Here is a 21,798-nt window from a genome sequence, read left to right on the forward strand (position 1 = left end):
TTAGGATTTCTCCTCCTGAGAAGCTGAGAGGCCTCAGGAACAAAATGCAAACAATGATTATCTGCTGCTGTGGAATGCAACAGGTGCATCTGGGATTGGTCTCATGTGGTTGTTTGTAATTAATGGCCAATCACAGATCAGCTGTCCAAGCCACAAACCTTTGTTATTGATTCTTTCTTTTTCTATTCTTAGCTAGCCTTCTGATGAAATCCTTTTTTCTATTCTTTTAGTATAGTTTTAATATAATATATATCATAAAATAATAAATCAAGCCCTCTAAAGCATGGAGTCAGATCCTCAGTCTGAGACCCCTGTGAGCACTGTCACATTTCCACATAGGGAGAGCATCTCTGGAAGCATCAGATGTTTCAACACCAAATTTCCTCCTGGATCAATTCTCTTCCCAAAAGCACAACCTCCCCTACAACACAGCCACTATTACAAGACCAAATCTTTGATTTCTATCCACAGTTTCTAAAATAAATATCCAAGTCAGTCTTGTTGCAGTTACAAACCAATAGACATCTCCAATGATTTGAAAAACAGGAGTATTTCTTTTCATTAAGACAATCCTCACTTAATGTCTGGAAAGGTCCTTGCAGACATGCAGGTAGCTGCAGCTCTGGTAAAGCTGCCAGAAAGTGGATCCAGCACTAACAAATCCTCCAGCACCAGCAGCAAATGCAGAGGAAAGACACCGGCATTGAGCAGAGGAAGCTTCTCTGTCCCTGAAAGAAATGAGTGTCTTTCAATAGGCTACTGATCCTCAACTAGAGCATGACCAGAAAGGCCTTTGAAAAACACTTTTTGTTTGCCTTTGTTTAGGCTTTTTTAATTAAAAGAGAGGTTATCAGATGATTTCAGTGTTGTGAAAGTTTCAGTGTCAGTTCAGCACCACACAAGCAGGGGAGATGGCACTAGACATTTAATTTCCTCCCTGGTCAGCAGGGATGGAAGTTTTCCATTCCAGAACTCTGTTTTACATTTAAAACCATACAACTACTTAAGGCATGTGTTTAAATCATGCTTAACTTCTCTGCTGCTCCTCCCTGAGCACTTTGCCTGCAATACCACAACTCCCAACAACAATCAATAATATTTAATAAGTTGTATATTCCTACATACATGAGGACAGAGCCCCTTTTCTCCTTAAAGGTTAAAGTGGTTTCTTTGTAGCTATGCCAGCAAATTTATTTAAACTAGAGCATAACCAGAATTCCCAATGTCACAGAGTCATGCAGGATGGAAAACATCCTCTAAGATCAAATTCTTCCAGACAAGCATAATTTTGTTGTATATATTAAATACTAAGAGAACCTTTAGCTGTGTGTGCATGTTGATCCCACAGGGTGTTATTGTCTTGTCCCAGCAATTTTCAAGGTTTCCATCTTCAGTCCATTCCCAAAAACCCACCCTCCCATACATTTCTTATTAAACTTTCTCTTTTTGAGATGCTGATCTTAAATCACAGGTCAAAGCCTCTCCCTTCCAGTTCAGACTGTATTCCAGCTCTCTCCCAGACCATGGGAATAAAAAGTTGGAAGCAAAAACCAAAACTTCCATAGCAAGACCAGAATCCCTCAGACCAAGGTCAGCACACCAGAGCCCAAGCCCATTGCTGGGATTACAGTGCTTAAAAGCACATAATAAAATTGTTTTCACTGATGACAAGCACTTTTAAACAACATCTTAAAAGCAGCCAAATGCAAGGTCACACGTTTGTAAAATACCATCCCAGCTACAGGAATGGGAATTTGTATCAGGGAAGGCATTAAGGACTTTGGGCAGCACTGCAGATGCCACGTGAAACTTAATTCCTGACACGAGTCTGTAGCAAAAAGGGACTAATGGGAGCCTTGGAAAGGAATATCAAGGACAAAGACAATACTCTGTGTTTGTACAGCATCACTGAGATCAATAATGGACTGTCACCCCTCTCCTCAGGGACCAACACTTTAACAAGATTTTAAAAGCCAGAAATGCCAGTAGAAATAACTACAAGCTCATCAGAGAGCTCAAAGAGGCACCCTAAGGGCAAGCTGTTTAAAAGGAAAGGTAAAGGGATGGCTTCACTACCACCAAAGACTACAAATTGAGAGAAGAGACCAGTTCTTTTTCACATCTAACACAGAAAATATACAGAAAAACAAAACAATTCAGAGTTCAGTTAAAAACCTGGATTGAGAGGTTTACTTCATTTTGCAAAGTGGAGATAATTGAGGATATTAATAATTAACAACTAAGGCAACTGTGTCACTTGTTGACAGCAGGTGAGTTGAGGATACATCAATCAAAGGTCAGCAAAAGCAGCACAATCGATGGTGGGATGAGCCTGGACAGCCCATAATGACCTCGTTGTGCTGTGACCCCAGCAGTCCTCCCGAATTCCAGCACCAAGGATGGCTCATCCCAAAGGTGAACCAAAAACATCACACCTAATCCACGCTGTGGTCACTCCAAACCTGTCAGTGACTAGAGAAATCCCACAGGCTGCAGCTGGATGTCAACAGAGGATGGGATCACTCGGTACAGCAGCACAAACCGATGGCTCAAACAGCTCCTGCCAACCCCCAAATTCCCAGAGGCAGGCCATTAGAGCAGCAGGTGACCCCTCTCCCCTAAAGCCACACACAGCAGGGGACACAGCCCAGCACTGCAGAGGTCAGGGGCAGGACAGGACGCCCAGCTGCCAAAAAACACAGAGCCCACAAGCACCTGACAGAGGCAGGCCAGGGCAGGTGGGGCACTGACCCTTCTCCTCGTTTCACCCAGTAACTGACCAGCCTCTCCCACACCGGCGCCTGTTCTTCCCCCAAATCTGGGGTCAGCTTTAGCTGCAACTTTCCTTTGCCCATATCTCGTCCTAAACCTACCCCCAAACCTGACTCTCATGGCTTTCCACATTTAACTCACCACCCCATAACCTGCAAGGCCAGACTCTCTGCCCCACGCAACTCCTCCCAAATCTCTTCATGAACCAGGGCTCCAAACACAGCCCCGAGTGATGGTGGCCTTGTCCCTGAACCTCCAGCCCTGCTGAGCACCTCCTGTCCCGCTAAAACCCCCAAATCCCGCAGCACAGATCTCCGCCAAACGCAGCCCCCAAACCCTGCTGTAGAAAACCCTCTCATACACAGCCACCCCAAACTTTCCTGTAGAGACCCTGCTCACACATGACTCCGCCAAACCTGCTGCCCAATCCCCCTCACACACAGAACGCCGCTCACACACAGCTCCGCTCACAGACAGCTCCGTTCCCACTCCCCCCGCCGCGGCCTCCCCGCGCGGGCCTCAGCGCAGGGCCCGCGCAGGCCGCACACAGGCCCAGCCGCCCGGCCACCCCCAGACCCGAGCCCGGGGCGCGTTCCAGGCGCGCCGCCGAGCCCGGCACTCACTCGGGCAGGTAGGTGGAGGAGAAGCTGCTCCAGCGGTGCAGGCTGTAGCCCAACACACGACTCTCAACGCCCGCCGGACCCGCCGCCGCCGCCATCTTGTTGTCAGCAGCGGCCCCGGCAGCGACCGCGGGGGGCGGGGCCAAGCTCTTAAAGGGGCCGCGCTCTTAAAGGGGCCGCGCCGGCGGGGGTGGGGACGGTCTGAGGGGGGTCGGGGGTGTCTGAGGGGCGGCTGCGTGGGACTGAGGGGTTCAGACGCTGCCCCTTAGGGCTGAGGGGCCGTGAGGCGTTCAGGGGGTGCTCAGAGGGGCTGAGGAGATGCCTTGAGGGACTCAGAGGATGTCGCATGGAGCTGAGGTGGCCTGAGGAGCTGAGGGGGGCTCTGGGTCTCAGGGGATCCCCTATGGAGCTGAGGTGGCCTGAGGAGCTCACAGGGGCTGTGGGTTTGAGGGGATGCTCTGAGGGGCTCAAGGAATGCCTCAAGGGTTTGACATGAGCCGAGAAGTTTGAAGAATGCGCTGCGGGGATAGGGGGCTGAGGAGTGCTAATTACCAAATGCTCCTTCCATGGCCCCGTGTGGGTGGGTGACTGGAAAAGAGATTAAGAGAAACCCAGTGAGGTTTGATCCTGCACCAGCTCCTGGAATTATAAAATTGTTAAGGTTGGAAAAGACCTTTGAGACCATTGAGTCCATCAGCGCAGCACTGACAGAACCAACACATAAACTGGGCATTCTTTAACAAGCTTTTTTCTGTCTGAGGTTGTTGTAGAGTTTTTCCTGTAGCAGGGAGATGTTTTCACCCAGAGCTCCCACCAAAGCGAGGGGGAAACTTGGGACTCCCCTGAGGGAGCTCTGGGCTACTTGAGAAAGAAGGGGAGATATTTCAAGAGCAGGGGGAGGAAAAAAAAAAGCCAAACCAATAAACTACTGTCTGTTGGAAATGACAGATTGGAGAGATATTATGAGGCAGGACAGCAGGATGCCTGGCTAGATTAAATTAGCACAAGGATTCTTTTATTTTTTTTCCCCTTTATTTTAGGAAAGTGAGTGAGAATGTGGCAGCAAAATCTGCCTGCGGATGAAAAACTCGCTCAGCAGCCTTGAAGGCTGAACATCAACTGGGTGTTTCAAAAGTGAGGGGGAGCAGAAAGCACTTCATCTCAAGACCCTTTCCCAGAGGGGGTTCGCTGTGTTTTCACTGTATCAAAGCCACACAGCTCAGCCACAACACAACAAAATCCATGGATGAGGCACAAACATCCACTTCTCCTTCTGCTGCTTCACTAACGAGGCCTTTTGAAGTTTGTGGCCTTCCCGTGGCATTTCAGACTTCACTTATCCCAGCTCCAGCCTGCAGACATCCCCCTCCCAAAATTACCACAGGAGTAATAAAACAAATACTTTGCTGATAATGTATTCTCAATCCCAGAGGAAGAGATGCCACCTCAGTGTTCGGAGCCTTGCTAGGGGAGCGATGCCATGTGAAAGCTGTGACCTCTGAATGTGAAATTTAGGGGATTGAGAGTGGGGATAACATCCAGGAGGAGGAGGAAAAGGAGGAAGAGCCAGCAGCTCGCTGCTACACACTGAAACCACCCCAGGATTTCTCTGCCCAATATCCTGTTACCACTTGAATCAAGACCTGGATGCCAAGCCAGCGTATTTTTAGCACATTTTGGACTTAAAGCGAAGGGAATGCTGGTGAAATATGCAGTACTGACAGCCCTGGAAAATCTTTATTCATCTGCAGCACAGGCAGTGGGGAAGGCTGTGAGGAAGCAGAGCAATCCAAAGCTGCAAGCTGAGCCCTCTGGTCCCTCCAGCACAGCCTGCCCAGTCCTGTGCATTCACCAGTGGCTGCTGGAGAAGAGGGGTTTTCCACACTCTGAGTGGACAGAGCACGGTGGGGAGGAGGGTGATGTGCAGGGCAGTGTTGTGCTGCAGATTTGGACAGCCTGCAGCCTCCAGATGAGCTCTCTGCATCCCAACCAGGGCAGCTGCTGGAGCCCAGCTGGTGATGGGGCCATAGAAGAGGGGGAGAAAACTCAGAAAACCAGAACCCCACTGTGCTGGTCCAGGCCTGTGCTGTGTTTGCCAATGTAACACTGGATCTGAGGAATGTGGGGAGCCCAATGGCACCAACATGCCTCTTCCTACCTCCAGCAGTGACTGAGACCCATTGCTCCAGGAAAGTACCGCAAAGAGAGCACTACGCATGGAATCACAGAATCATTGAGGTTAGAAAAGACCTCTAAAATGATCAAGTCCAACCATTAACCCAGCAGTGCCAAACCCACCACTAAACTATGTCCCCAAGTGCCACATCTCCATGATTTTTGAATACTTATAGGGATGGTGATTTCACTACTACCCAGAACAGCCTGTTTCGGTGCTTGACAACACTTTCAGTGAAGAAATTTTCTGAGGACGTTTCCTCTCATCCCATTGCTGGGAACAGACACTGACCCTCACCTGGCTGCACCCTCCTGTCAGGGAGCTGTAGAGAGTGAGTTCCCCCCTGAGCCTCCTTTTCTCCAGGCTGAGCCCCTCCAGCTCCCCCCAGCTGCTCCTCATCAGACTTATGCTCCAGGCCCTTCACAAGCTTCCTTGTCCTGATGAAGAAAACCCTGTGCAGAGTTTTCCTGCTTCTGCCCCCCTCACTTGGGACCTCACTGAAACCCTCCAGCACGTTTTGGTGCCTCCCAGCCCAGAGCTGGCTGGGTGGATCTGTGCTGCCTGTGGCTGGCTGCTCTCTGAGGATGGGGCCGCAGAGGGGAAGAGAGAGCTTTCCCAGCAGCAGAAGGTCCCTTTGGCGTTCAGGGACCAGCCTGCCAGAGAGCTCGGAGGTCCCTGGACGTGTGCCTTGGACAGTAGCTGGAGTTGCTGGGAAAGGCCAAGGTGACCACAAGAGATGTTCCCCACGTCTCCTTGCCAGGAGGATGCACAGACAGCGTTCACATGCTTGTCATCAGCGAGCTGGAACCCCAACTGCAGGAAACTTGGGGATTTTACAGTTGTTTGTCAGCCTTGAGACAAATATCTCATCCCCCCCCATCAGAAACTTGCTTCTCTACTGCGCGTGTGTTTCGAGTTTCCTCATGCAAAACCTCGCGTGGGCGTTTGGATATGTAATGAGCACATAGTTCAGGATGAAAACAAGTTTCGTGGAAGAGCCAAGTAACGGCAGAAAAATGAAAGCAATACAAACAACAACATGGCACGCAGCCATACCAGCCAGCTCGTGGGCCAGCCGGATCTCACGTCCTCCCCGGAGCTGCGGAGCCGATCAGCTGTTGGAAAAAGAGACCTTTAAAGACAAGCGAGAGAGGAAATAGCATTGGCAGCACAGGCCGCTGCATGTTTCCTTCCAAAGCAGGACAGAGCCAAGGACATTAGGCAGAGCTGTAACACTTGGGGTCTCGTTGCTCAGCCATGAAGCAAGGCAGAAACCTCAAGTGGGCTGCAGTTGTGTAAACTCCCATTGTTCGGGGAGCGGAAGCGGAGCACTGGCCTGGCGGGGTATTGTCTTACCAGATTTTGGCGGTGCTCACCTAACCCAGCTCCTCCTGCAAGGCCAGGGCCTCGTTTAACTCATGGTGCAAAGGGAATAAAACCTCCTGCCTGCACCAGACCCAGGCTAAGAGCTTCCTCCCAAACCAAACCCCTGCTGCCTCCCATAGGACCTTCAAAGAAAAATGTTTCTAACCTGTGGGCAAGGCTGAAACAGGACCAGAGGGAATTCCAAAACTCCTCAAGCTGGCCTCACTCATCTTCATCTCTCAATTTAATGACATGATGGAAAAAAGGGGCGAAGCTCATTGAGACCCATTTCCTGTGGGGCTGCCATGCACATCCACACCAAAAAGGGATAAGAACAAGTCTTAAAACCAGATGATGTTTTATTTCTCCCCTTAAAAAGAGGGATCATCTATGCCTCCTTACAATGCAGTAAAACAACACCTCCTTCAGCATAATAAAATACCTCTTCTGATCTAGGCCCTGATCCAAGCATCTGCTCCTGGGCTAAACACTCCAGTACCTGCTTGAGTCCTCTTCACTGCCTCTTGCAGCATCCGTCCTTTGGTTGAAGGCTTAAATCAGTGAAAGACCTCACTGACAATCCAGAAGATTGAAAAGGGCCCGAAATGCCAGCGCCTCCATGAACACATTGGCATAATTCTCTGCATAAAAGCCAGCTTTAAAAGGCTTGTTTTGCAAAGCACAAGTGTGCATTTTTTTCGAATCAAGGTCAGTAACTCAGCTTCATTCACTAGTCTCCAGCTGCAAAACAACATGCCCCAGACAATGGAGGAAAGTGTATCTGAGTCAGAAGATGCTTTTTAAGGGATGCAAGTGGCTCTGAGCCACACTGGGGAAAGAGGATCTCCTTGGTACCCTGGCATGCTCAGCCCTGTCTGAACTGAAATAGGGCACCCGAGGGCAGGGAAAGACAGTGAGATGGGAATGGTGGCACAAATCACGCTGATACTCTCCATCCTTTGGTAAAATCACAGAATGGTTTGGGTTGGAAGGAACCTAAAGGTCATCTAGTCCCAACCTCACCTGCCATGAACAGGGTATCTTCCACTGGGTCACATTGCTCGAGGCCTTATCCAGCCTGGCCTTGGACACTGCCAGAGCTGGGTGATCCACATCCTCCCACTGGTGCTCCAGTGCCTCACCACCCTCACAGTAAAGAATTTTTTCCTAATAACTAGCCTAAATTTCCCCTCTTTCACTTTGTACTCATTACTCCTTGCCCTATCACTACAGCTCCTGATGAAGAATCCCTCTCTGACTTCCCTGTAGGCCCTTTTGGATACTGAAAGATTGCTATGAGATCTCCACACAACCTTCTCCTCTCCAGGCTGAACAGCCCCAACTTCCTCACCCTGTCTTTGTGAGGGAGATATTCCGGTCTTCTTGCCAGCTTTGTGGCCCTCCTCTGGACTTTGCTCAAACAATTCCATGTCCTTCTTTTTTGGAAAATGTAGTTTTCTGACGTCACCCCCGTGCCACTCCCTCTGTGCCCACTGGTGTGACGCGCCACCATGCTCAGCTCCACTCCACAATTCAGCACTCGTAGGAAGCAGACTAGACACTCCCAGCTGTGCCTCAGGCTAAAAATATTTACTCATCTCTTCCCCCCTAGGCAGGTGTGTTCATCCCAGGCAGGACTGCTCCCACAGGGATGCTCCTCCACGGCAAGCACTCGCTGCTCATTGTACACTGCCGAGCGCTGGGGTGTTGTGATGATTCCTCTGAATCACCCAAAGAGAGCTCTGTCCTGTGTTTCAGATGCAAAATGTGCCTTGGAATTCAATAGTTGCTATAGTGCCTAATTACACATTTTATGGCGTACTTAGTCACAATGGCTAGAGCTCTTGTTACTAGACTTGAGCTCCTTCTGTTGCTAAAAAGCTCCTCTTTTTGCTAAATGTTTTCTCTCTGCACTAGAAACAGTGTATTGCAGCGTTTTTTCACTCCAAAAATATCCCAAATTCATGGAGCACTGGTCATCAAATTGATAGTAGCGAGCTTGCAGATCTCTTTCTGTCTGTGGTGCTCCACAATGCTCACCAAAGTCAGCTCAAATGACAGCAGCAAAACATTTCCCAGGATCCAGGAGCTCTTGAGCACTGGTCCTGGCAACGCTGCTGTCTGTGGTTTGGAGACAAGTCATACTCTCTGCTTGGGGCATCCACATCTTCTCCTGGGGGCTTACAGAGAAGGTGGACTCCTCTTCCCAGAGGATGATTCAGCCCATCATAGTGGGACGCGTCTTGCGTGAAGCTGAATCACTCTCCTGAGGTGCTGGTCTGTCTAAGCACATTCTAGAAGGGCTCAGCTTTATTGCAGATGGCTGAGATGGGTAAGACAAGCCCCATGCTCTGCATTCCTCCTGCAAACTGGTGGAATTCAATTGGAATTGACTGGAAGGTCACACCCCACCTAAAGTACTATGTTCATCTCTGGAGCCTCCAACGTAAGAAGAACATGGAGCTGTTGGAGCAACTCCAGAGGAAGCCATAAAGATGCTCCAAGGGCTGGAACAACTCTGCTCTGGAGCCAGGCTGGGAGAACTGGCAGTGTTCATCTAAAGACAAGGCTCTGCAGAGACATGAGATCTCCTTCCAGTGCACAAAAGGGCTCCAGGAGAGCTGGAGAGGGCTTGGAACAAAAGTATGGGGTGACAGAACATAGGGGAATGGCTTCCCACTGCCAGCAGGCAGGGTTAGATGGGATATTGGGGATAAATTCTTCCTTATGAGGGTGGGGAGGCCCCAGCACAGGTTGCTCAGAGAAGCTGTGGCTGCCCCGTCTTTGTCATTGTTCAAGAAGAGGCTGGACAGGGCTTGGAGCAGCCCAATGGAAGGTGTAGGGAGCTGGAATGAGATGATCTTCAGGACGGGGCTTGGAGCAACCCAGTGGAAGGTGTCCCTGCTCATGGCAGGGGAGCTGGAATGAGATGATCTTCAGCATCTCTTCCAACCCAAAGCATTCTCTGATACAGGCACAGGGATGTTCTCCACTGTATAGGACAGGATTGATCTGTCCCTTATTAACCTCTTTTTGTGCTTGGTTTTCTTCACAAGGAGAACGAACCTAAGTACTTAATTGCCTACTTTCTAAGGAGTCAGGCAGGATAATTAACTAATGTTTGGGTAATGTGTCATAGGGTAGGAGTGCTAAGTAGTGTTCTGTCAGCAGCACAGTGGGAAAGGGAAGGACTCAATCCTGTTTTTCAGCCGGGAATGTCACGGTCTCCCTTAAGTCCATTGTTCCTATTGACTGGTTTGCTGAGAGCAGGGAACTTGGGCAAAGTGTTTAAAGGTAGAGGATGTAAGGGGACAGCAGAGAGCTGTTTGTAGTCCAGAAGAACAGTCAAAAAAACTGGGTGAATTTTGGAAAGAGGAAACTGCCAATGAAGCCAAAAGCAGGAAATATGCCTGAGACTGCACAGAAAATCCTTACATTTATAAGTGTCGTGTAAATATTCGACAGCAATATCCTCTGAGTGAAAAAAGTGCATCAAAGAAACTTTTCTTGCACTGCACTTATTGCACACAGTCAACACAGTGGGAATTATGGTACAAGGACCCATCTAACTCACCCTTAGATTGAAGCAGACTCAGCCCAGCAGAGATTTCACATCTTTAATTTTTATTACTCTGCAAATTACGTTATGGATGAACTTCAAGCCCTCCTCATGTCCGCTGATCATAATTGATGAGATTTCAATCTCACCTCCTTGAAGTTAAACATCCGAGAGACACTTTGGTTAATAGTTTGCTTTTCAGAGCAGTGCATTAGTTCTCTTGTGCTCCTGTCTGCTTAATTTAGAGCGAGTGGCCAAGAATGGTGCAATTAAGGAAGGAGGAATCTTGGGCTGAAGCTCTCGGTGCTTTCAAATGACCAGCAGACCCTTCAGTGCCAGCTTGTTTTTTTTACAGTAGCTGGAACAACACTTTCCATTACTCACTGCTAATTATGATCTGGATTTGCAAACAGAGGTTTTTATGAAAATTATGAAATTCAGTGCTCTCCCAGTGTTCTCTTATGATGTTCTAGGCTACCTCTGCAAACCTGACTCTTTCCAGGCCAATCCAGGGAGGCACATTCTCCCTCTGCCTCTCTTCTAAACAGCCCAAGGTTTCTCACTCTCTTTAGTTATTTTCCCCTCTTGAGGACAGTCTCATGCTTTGATCTGTGCAGAAGATGACTTTTCCAATGAGGCTGTTGGGCTCTCTCTGTTTCCTGTGGAGTGTCCAGCCACAGGCCTTATGGAGATGATGCCAGCTCCCATCCCTTTTCCTTGGAGTGGCTTAGCCAGCTGCAGACCATCTCAGCACCTTCTGCCAATGCTCTGCATCCTGTACAAACTTCTCACTTGGAATCTCCACAGCCAGGAATAAGGAGAGAAAAAACCATGGATAACCTGGAAATGATCCTCTCCACCGCAGGTGTCCTCTGATTTTTCACACAGAGATCCATAAGGAGCAGTAATGCCTCTGGAAAAGGAAAGCCTTCACTTTCCTTTCACTTCCCAGGCCTGACAAAATGCAATTATATGGCCATGCACATGAAACATCCACATGCCAAACCCACCAACCCATCCCAGCACTTCCTGGGGAGAGGTTGTGCCCAGTCTCCAGCCTCTGAAAAGCTGCTTTATTCCAGAGCATTGCTTCCTGTTGTGTCTGTTCCTAGTTTTGTAGGTGGAAATACTGGCAGCAGTTCTGGGAAGGGCAGGGCTTGGGGAAGGATATGCCTGTTGACCAAGGTCACCCTCCATGGCCATAGATGCTCCACTTAAGGCCCTCTTTAGCACTCAGGCACAAGTGGAAAATAAGGGGAACATACTGCTCCCATGAAGAGAGATGAATTTTTCTTCCACTTAAGAGAGAAATAATATTCTATGGAGGAATAAGCATTTTCACTCAGTACAGGTCATTCAGGGATCTCAACCTGCATTTTACTGTTGCCCCAGCAGCAAATCCACCCAAACAGACTCCTCTGTTCTGTCCAGAGCCCAACCCCACTCCCACCAAAAGGCTTTTTGGGAGGGGCTGGGGTGACACGTGGTCCGGGGCTGTTTTTATCTACAGATCCAGAAGTTCTCAGTCCATTGCAGGACAGTGCTTCCATTTCTTTTGGGAAGAGAGGAGAGCCACGGACCCAGCAGGAGGCTTGTTTTATCCCAAGCTCAGCTTCTCCTGCCTCATCAGAAGCAATTTCCCAGGAGCCACAGACAGGCGTGGACTGATGCCTGAGCCCTCCATGCTCTGCTGGTCCCTGTGGTTACATGGGTTTGCAGTTTGCTTCCTGGGAAAAGGAGAGAGGCAATGGTCCTGTGAGTGCTGGAGGTTTGGGATGGGCTCATGCTCACAGGCATCATCTCTGTGGGCTTGGCAGGTGGAGCTCAGAGGTTTGTGGGATGTGGGAGTGCCGTCCCTGCTGCTTTCCTGTCCTGTCCCCACATCCATGGATTGACTGTGGGGCTCAGGGGCCTCCCCACATTGCTGAGAAGGAGGACTCCCTCTACAGAGATGCCAGAAGAGGATACACAACACAAAGTCAGAGAAGAGAGACAGAGTATGACCCAAATCACCACATCCTTCAACATGAGCACCTGGAAAAGCACAGTCCAGAGAGTATCAGCTCCAACATGTGCTGGTATAAAACAAGCTTCCTCCTAATCCCATCCAGCACAGGTTTTCCTTTGCTGGTTTAACCTGGGACACAGAACAACATTCGAGTTGTATCCTCAAGTGGTGCTACAAGCCAGGCAAATCCCAGTGTCTCCTGGTTCTGCTGTAACAGGAGGGACACCAAAAGGCAGCTTTCCCTTCTCCTGTCTTGGCACTTCGAAAGAGACTTCTCTTCCTGCACAGGTCATTCCACATCACCTGCTGGTGTATTCCTGTTTGCCCAGACTTAGGTGTGGAAATTCAAGCTCCTTGGCCACTGCAGGGGGTGAAGGAGTTTGCTCTGCATAAGCCCCAGGTTAAGAGCCTTTGTGCAGACACCTTGTTCCTGGGATTTGTCTCAATGGGGCCTAAGTCTGGCTGTGTCCTTCTGCAAGGTGAGGCCCTGATCCCATGGGAGCCCTCCAGTTCACCCTCTTTATCTTCCCTGAGGCCCTTAGATCTGCCCTTGGCCTTGAATCCAGTCATCTTTGGCTAGGATGAGAAATTTGGCTCCATGCAAAACTGAAGGAAGCTCAAGAGTCTGTTGTAACCTCATGGAGTATGTCCCTACACATACCCCAAAGCTATAGATTTGCTTGTGATTCCTAGCTTGCTGTTTGTCCTGGATGTCTGGGGAGCACCTACCACCCATGAGAGCTGCAGAGCTCTAAAAATGAGCCCTGGAAAGGCAGAACAGCCCTGCTTCCTCCAGCAGGACAGAGGCAGCAGACATGGCCCCCCGGGAATACACAGCTCCAAGTGTAAAAATAACAGGTCTGGAAATGGAAAAGGGCAAAGCAAGCAGGTTTTCTGGAGAAAAGGGAAGGTGGGGAGATGAGCAACAATACAATTCTGAGCTGAGGGTTGATCCTACAGAGCAGTAAGGGGACATTGAGGCTCAAGAAGTATCAGAGACACAGATCTGTCTCTGGAGGACAAGGACTGACAGAGGTGTCCCTGCTCTGTCACATTGCCTGGGCAGTGCTGGAGGGGATGGCCACAAAAGCCACATTCCCAGGCATGCTCTGAGCCCTGTGCAAAGCTTTCCCCTCACAGCACCAGCCCCACCGAGCTCCTCCCAGCTCCTACATGTGTCCTTCAGCTCTGCCCCATGCCATGAAATGATGAAGATCACAGCACTGGGCAGAATGGAGGTGCCAAACCTGCCCATGGTGGCTGAAGTGCCTCATGTCAAGAGTCATTCAAGCCACCCACTGCTGCTGCTGCCTGCTTAGACCTCATCTTCCTCTGCTGCCAGCAAGCAGCAGTCACGGCTGCGTGGGCATCCAGAGTGCGCGGCTGAACGCGGAAGCAGCGAGTGGTTAGAAAAGAAGGTAATTCCAAGAATATGCCTGTGTGTGGTAAGCAAGGACAATGTGTACTCCAGACTGCTGAGAGAGTGACCTTTCAGAAGTGATGGAAAACCAGGCAGATAGCTGGGAACTTGGAAAAGGAAACGGAAAGAAGAGCAGTCTTGGAAATTTTTACCTGGCAATTCTGACTTCGGTTGTCAACGCAGCAAGGGGGAGGGCAGGGAGTGACATCAATCTCTGATGGGCAAAAGGATGATGGGATAACAAAAGTTAAGGAGTAGGGCTATTGAGAATGCAGAAATGGAGAGATTTATTATCATTTTGTAAAATGAATAGATATGGGAACACCGTAAGGCAATAAATCAACCCATCAGTGAAGAGTTTGATGTAGCATCTAACAAAACCTTTTTATTTTTTATTTATTTTTAATTAATTTCTCTTGGCTTGCATCTGAACATCATCATGCTGGCTGAACATTGCAATCTGAAGGTCCTCTTGGGTGGCCACGCGAAATCTTGATTCCTCCCAGATAAAGTTTGGGCGATTCTGTTAAAGACCCCACCCCTCTGCTGAGGCCAGCACTCTGCAGACTTGAAACCACTGCATTCATCTGCTTCCTCCAACCTCAGTGCAGATAAGACTCGACAAAACACCGCATCCTGCAGGATGGAGGCGGGAAGCGAGAAAGCCAGCGAGTGACTCATCGCAGCCTTACGGGCAGGAGTTGCCTGGGATCTGCGCTGTGCAGGAGGAGAGCTGTGCTAGGGGCTTGCAGGAAGCTGGTGGTGGTCCTGCAGGAATCCTGGACTCTTCCCAAGGATCACTCTGTGCTAGCATCATCATCATCATCATCAAGCAAAATCATAGAATTAATCATAGAATGGCCTGGGTTGGAAGGGATCTTAAAGATCATCTAGTTCCAACCCTGCTGCTGTGAATAGGGACACCTTCCACTATCCCAGGTTGCTCACAGTTCCATCCAACCTGGTCCTGAACACTTCCAGCACCCTGGGCGGCCACAGCTTCTCTGGGCAACCTGTGCTGGAGTCTCCCCACCCTCACAGGGAAGAATCTGATATCCAATTTAAACCCACTCCCTGACAATTTGAATCCACTCCCTCTTGCCCTGTCACTCCAGGTCGGTGTAAACAGTCTCTCTCCATCTTTCTCATTGGCTTCTTCAGGTAGTGGAAGGACACAATTAGGTGACCCCAAAGCCTTCTCTTTTCCAGGCTGAACAATCCCAACCCTCTCAGCCTTTCCTCAGGGGAGAAGACCTTCATCCCTCTAATCAGCTTAGTGTCCCTCCTCTGGACTTGCTCCAACAAGTCCATGTCCTTCCTGTGCTGCATGCAGAACTCAGCAAAACCATGTGCCAGTCACCACCATGTCCTTGTCACCCTCTCTTCTCCTGCAGGACAAGAAGCCATCTCTGCTGGTTTTCCATCTGGGAAGAAGTGTCTTCAGAGAGGCTGCAGCAGTGGTTTGTGGCCAAAATCCTACAGGGTGTAAATATAGGCCACACTGCAAGAGAAAGTGGCTTTCCAACTGTGTGGCAAGAATGGTCCCTCATTAAGGAACCAAAACACGATCCATCAAGGCTGTCTCTTGCAACATGCCCAAGTCCTGATTATGGTCATTTTCCTCCCTGCTTCCACTGCATGACTGGGAAAGGGCCGCAGTAATTAAAGTCTGAATCTCATTAAAACCCAGAAAGTGCTTGGCTTTCTGAGAATCCAATTATCACAAACGCTACGTAACGCCAGTCAGGGCACGGCTTGTTTTTGGTGTTTGGAATTATTTTTGTTAAACATACAAATATGGTGTGAAATCAGATTTTCCAGAGGACATTGCAAATCCAAAGAGAGCACAGTTATAAAAGCAATTGAAGAAAAACACTTTGGAGAAGGAGGGAGAGGCTGCAAGGAGGAGGAAGTGGGGGGAACATAATGATGCTGCTGAAGAAGGACAGAGCTGAGGTGCCAGGCAGAAGGATGATGCATATCCTGTCCAAGGCCCTCCAGGGACAATCTGTCTGGGTCTGCATCCCGTGGATGGGGCATGTCCCAGCTCCTGGCTGGTGACTTTAGGCACAGAGCAGTGGCCTGTTGTGGCTCAACTATGTCCCAACTGTCCGTACTCACCACACAGCTGCTTGGATTTCACAGAGAAAGTCCTTGAGTCAGTGGGTGCAGCATGTATCCTTGGGATGGGCAGGAGATGGGAAATTACATGAGCTGGGCAGCAGGAGATGAAGCTGCTCTTCCTCTCCCTCCTCAGTGTAGCAAGCCCTACAAAAATGCATTGTGGGAAGCAGAACCCTGCTACTTTGCAAGGAAATTGATCTTTCTCAGAAGAGCTTGCCTGTGGAAAGAGAAGAGATGGGGTCTCCATCCTTCGCTGGGATGGGAGCCTTTCTGAGGACATAAACTGTTCATGTCAGCACACCTAGAACCTGTTCCTATGGCTGTGCACCGACTCTGCGGGTCTTTCCCCAAACTCTGGTGAGCTGCAGCATCTCCAGATCCCATCCAAAACATCCTTCTCCTCTGCTCCCAGCTGATCCCTGGGCTGTGACCCCGGGGTTTTGCCGACAGTGTGTGGCAGCATCCATACAGCCAGGGGTTATGGACTTGGAATTGGCAGTGGAATTTGGGATGCCTGGCTTTGCTGCTGAGTCCCCAGGGGAAAAGGCACTTCACTGTTCTGTGCCTCAGTTTTCTCAGCTGTAAACGTGTATTAAAACAATTTGCTAATTTGTTGGGTGCTGACAACCTCTGGCAGTGACAGCAAGGAGCTCTGCCAACCTGGGGAAAAGGTGCTGGTTTGGTGCAGAACAGTGCCATGGCTTTCATGGCACACTGTGTCTGCCATACACTGCACTTATGTAACATTTCTTAGCACTCAGTCAGCACTTCACATCTTTAACTAATTACACACATTCGAACCATGTACCAGCATGAGCAGAAAAACATCCAATAATGACTGATCTGGAAGCTTTGGACTGATTTCCAGATTTCTTCAAGAATGAAAATGTGCAGAAGGTGAGAAAAAGGGCTTTGAAAAAGAAAGGCCAAACAAACAGATGTATTAAAAGGGAAAAAAAATTGTACAAAAAGTGTGTCTGCATGGAAGGAATTGCAGGGTGAAACGGCTGGCTGCAATTCCTCATGGAAACACCCAGCCAGACCTCAAGATGCAGCATCTCCAAAGTGCACTTAAAATTCACCTCCTCCTTCTTTTTGCAATTAAACACATATTCTTATGCACTTCGACATTTAAAATAAATAATGACAATTTTTAGCGCTGGCAATTAAAAGCAACGCTGTTTACATTTTAATGAGCTCCTCGAATGTGACTAGCTCAGCTTCTTTCAATCAGAAATGGATGGATTTAGAAACAAGACATCTTTGAATTCGCTTCAGAGCTCTGTAAACAGTAGCCCAGCTCTGCTTTCAGGTTCTCAGGGTGGAGGGAGCAGAGAGGCAATCTGCTGGATAGAGAACTCTGCACAGCTTTTCTTCCTGGTGGCGATTCTCTGTGGGAGTGCAGAAAAGGAAGTTTGTTTTGGAAGTGAGAAAAATAAAGCAAGGTTTTGTTCCAGGAGAACACAAAAATAAGTAGCATCTGTGCAGCTGGAAGTGCTGCATGTGGCTGTGAAGCCCATATTTACAGCTGCAAAATGCCAGGTACGTTTTTACATCCTGGTAAGACTTCAGAAGGCATCAAAGTGCTCCCAAGCTGGTTTCCAAGATGTATTTTCCACCCACCTTTGGCTTGCACTTGGAAAACCATTAATCATGTTTCAGCTCAGTGCCATCCAAGGGTCTTAATTCAGTGTAGTGAGAGTGGATGAAAACTTTACTGCTGATTTCAGTAGAAATAATGGTGTTGTTCCAGCCCGGGTGATACAGGTGGGGTACACTGGACTCTAGGGCTCTACAGATCAATGCTGCTCTATCTGAACCTCCTCCAACAATTCCAGGGCAGCAGGCAGCCAGCTGGAGCTGGCACATCTGCATCTCAGATGCAAACCTCTTGGAGAAGAGGTGGATGTCAAAGTACCACTAGAAAAGTTTGTTGCTAAATAATTCCAGCATAAACAACAACTGTGAAGAAGTTGACAAAGCGGGCAAAGGAGAAGCAGGTTCAGAAATCCAGCAATAATAGGAGCAGGGTTGGATTCAGTGCTGCTAAGCAATATTCTCCTTCCTGTGCCCTCGTGCTGCTCAGTGACAAGGTGTCAGCATTTCTGACTCACAAAGAGACTCCAGCTTGCACAGGGCAGCAGGAAAGACTGTGGAAGTAGGATGAGGATTTAATGCTCTTTTGGGGAAAGCTCTCAGAGAATCATAGAATGGCCTCAGTTGGAAGGGACTTTAAAGATCATCTTGTTCCATACCCCTGCCATGGTCAGAGACACCTTCCACTATCCCATGTTCCTCCAACTCCTGTCAAACCTGGCCTTGGACACTTCCAGAGATGGGACATCCACACCTTCTCTGGGCAGTTTGTGCCAGAGCCTCACCACTCTTATAGTAAAGAATTTCTTCCTTATTTGTAATCTAAATTTACCCTCCCTCATCTTAAATTCTGCCCAAAAATCCCTTTTCCCAGTGATTTCAGCCCTGGCAAGCTGGTAAGGGAGAAGGTCAAGAGGCACTGCAGCTCCTGAAAGATCTAGCTCTGAAAATTGCATTTTCTTTGTCTCTCTGCTTTAGTTTCCTTCTACAAGCATCACTCCTTGGCATGGGGTCAATTTAGGGAAAATGTCCTGTAAAGACCAAGCATTGTCATGAGGTTGGGAGAGAAAAGACAAGTCCCTGATTTTAAAGATAATAGAGCATCCCTGCCATGGCTGAGGGTGTAAGGAGAAGGAATGAGGTATTTGGGGGTGTCTTGGGTATTCCCATGGGGAAATGACTCCTCTGTTCAGGAGAAAAAGGCTGTAGAGATCCTTCCTTGGGTGATTCCTGGGGATTCCTCATGGAGGTGGCTTCTGGTGAGTGAACCTCCAGGCTGGTCCCTGCCAGCCCCAGCATCCCATAAACCCGAGACCTTCCCTCCCTGCTGGTCTCCTCCAGCCTCACAATAAGCAGATAAATTAGTGAAACCCTCAAGGGCTTTGTGTTAACTCATGGACACTGTGAGCTGGGATCTGATGGGTGCACGCAGCCGGAATCATAACCTGGTACTGAGTCACTTTCAGAGAAATCCATCAACAGCCAGGCTCTGGGGAAGGAGAACAACCTGGAGAGAGCCAGTCCATAGGGAAATGCAGTCTGCAGGCTGACATCACTGCTCCTGTTTGCCCAGTGAGGTGATGACCACTGAGTCTGTGTCATTTAGCAATTATTCCCCGTGGCAGGGCTCAATTCTGATACTGAAATCTCAGTTTAATCATCACAGTGATTGGAGTGGTGTGACAGTGTTCACAGGGGTTCTTGGATGAGGGAGGAGATGAGGATCTGACTCCATGTTTCAGAAGGCTGATTTATTATTTTATGATATATATTACACTAAAACTATACTAAAAGAATAGAAGAAAGGATTTCATCAGAAGGCTAGCTAAGAATAGAAAAAGAAAGAATGATAACAAAAGCTTGTGGCTCAGACAGAGAGTCTGAGCCAGCTGGGCTGTGATTGGCCATTAATTACAAACAACCACATGGACCAATCACAGATGCACCTGTTACATTCCACAGCAGCAGATAACATTGTTTGCATTTTGTTCTTGAGGCCCCTCAGCTTCTCAGGAGGAAAAATCCTTAGGAAAGGATTTTTCATAAAAGATGTCTGTGACAGAGTGGGATATTTTTTCCCATTTTTTGTGCTTTCTGTGCAGCAGGGGTAGTATTTCAGGCAGACATGGGCATCCCTCAAAATCCTTCTGCATTTGGAACTTTCATCCTTTCCCCTTCCACAGAAGCCCTGGGTCATGAGTGTAGAAACACTGGCACAAAACATGTCCCCCCACCAAGGCCAGCACAGGGGACGTTTTACCCAAAGCCAGGAGCCTCACTGCTATTTTGGGAGCAGCCTTGCCAGTGTCTCTCCTCAGGGCCCCATGCTCCTGGCTGCCCAAGGTGAGGAAGCTGCCAGCAAGGACCAGTTCCTGGTGTGATGGGGCAGAGCCTGGAGGCAGCATGACAAGTGCAGGAGAAACCAGAGCTGTCACAGCTGCTTACAGCTGCCCGCCCTGAGCTTGAGCTGCTTTGAATCTTCCTTGGATGCTTTGGAAAAGAACGTGTGGCTTATTGGCTCTTGTTGTGAGGCTGAAGGACCATCCCAACCTCCCAAAAACTGCTGGGTTGCTCTGTCTTGCTGCTTCGAGGCTGCACTTGGCCTTAACATTTTTCCAGCCAATCCTCCACCCAGTCCCTGCTTCTCCCCAACTCAGCTGCTCACCCCAAAGTAAGGATCCAATGCAAGGATCCAAAGCATGCACTCATGTGATGAGTTACACTTTGGAAAACCTTCCTAACCCTGCCTCTTCCAGACTGGAAATGGATGGGAAACCTTGGACATGCAGCTTGTGAAAGGAGTTCAGCTGGGCCACAGTGAGGATTGCATAAAGAAAGAAAGAAAATACAACAGGGATTTGGGGGGTTTTAAGTCTCTGCTTGAAGGTACAGTAAAAGCCAGAGGTGAGGGAGAAGGCTGGAAAATCCCAAGGAAGGGTCTACCTAGGGCTGCAGTCCAAGAGTTTGTCCAACATAAAAGTTGTCCAAGGCTGAGTCTCAAGAGGCTCCTCAGGGATGGGGAGCCCTGGACAGATGTGCACTCCCGAATCCAGCTGTGTCACTGGACATGCTCCTCCTCCAGCCTTTCCTCCCACCCCCCAGCTGCTCCAGCCCTTTCAACACAGAGCAGCATCACTCCTTGGAGCAGATTTGGGGTCAGAATGACACACCACAGACACCGTGGTGCAGACTGTCCTGTGCTGCTCGGGATGGTAACAATTACCCAGGGCACAGTGATGTTTCCAGCTGGCACAGCCCTGTGCAGGGTGGACATCTGCCTGTGGATGGAAAATACAGGGAGATAACCACATGGGAGCCTTTTGAGACAGCTGAGAATTGCTGGGAGGAGGACAGTGAGCCAGGCAGCAAAACAGGTTGGTCTTCACTGAAGGATTAAGAGGGAATTTATACCCAAAAAGAAAGTAGGAAGGTAAGTGAGGAAGAAAACGTTATTCTTGACAAGCCAAAAGGGCCAATATTCTGAATGATCCTTAAAATCCTGTTCTCCAAGTGCAGGAAGAAAGAGGAGAAACTTTATATTTAAGAAACCAATCTGTGTGGGTTGCAGACATTCAGTATTCATTCTCAGCTGCTAACAAGAGGTTTCTTTAATGAACATATTGATCCTTGGGTGGTTGCATTTTAAATCCTTGGACAGTGTGATCCTGAGAGGCAGAAGAAAGGAAACGAGGTGGTGATTTAAAACAAAGAAAGGGAGAATATAATTCTGGCAATCACCAGCCTATAAAAGTAGCAGAACAAATATTCTCTAAAAAATCATGATGAAATATTTAGAGCTTGGTTCTGTCCACACAATAGTGTCAATGGGGAGAAAATTTGCAGAAGCCAGATGCTGAATAAAATTACCATGAGACAACAGTCAGACTCAAGGGATGATGGGCACAGAAAACTGCCAGTTTTCTTCTTTTCCAACTTTTTTTTTGGTGCAAAGAGAAATGCTGTTAGAGAACGGCATGGCCAAAGGATGAAAGCAGTGCGGCCTTTTATGAACATGTGTTTTTATTTTGACTAATGTATTTTGCTTCTTTGTCTTAGGAAATACAAAAATTAGGGGAAAAAAGCCTTGGTCTGAAATGTGGTTTATGCAAACTGAAAACACATTGGGATGCAGTCAGTAATCCTGAACAGGAGTGGGCT

At 48.6% G+C, this 21,798-nt stretch overlaps 1 protein-coding gene across 1 annotated transcript in view; it reads right to left on the bottom strand.

The window, feature by feature from the left end:
- The window catches only part of MKLN1 (muskelin 1), a 107,572-nt gene extending 104,038 nt beyond the window's left edge, over positions 1-3,534 (bottom strand). Inside the window, exon 1 of the mRNA XM_074538675.1 lies at positions 3,396-3,534. Coding sequence (XP_074394776.1) covers positions 3,396-3,490 — 95 coding nt within the window. The 5' untranslated portion in view covers positions 3,491-3,534. The remainder of the gene's footprint in view (positions 1-3,395) is intronic.
- Positions 3,535-21,798: the final 18,264 nt, after the last annotated feature.

This window comes from Zonotrichia albicollis, chromosome 4, assembly GCF_047830755.1.
Source record: "Zonotrichia albicollis isolate bZonAlb1 chromosome 4, bZonAlb1.hap1, whole genome shotgun sequence".
Taxonomy (NCBI): Eukaryota; Metazoa; Chordata; class Aves; order Passeriformes; family Passerellidae; genus Zonotrichia; species Zonotrichia albicollis.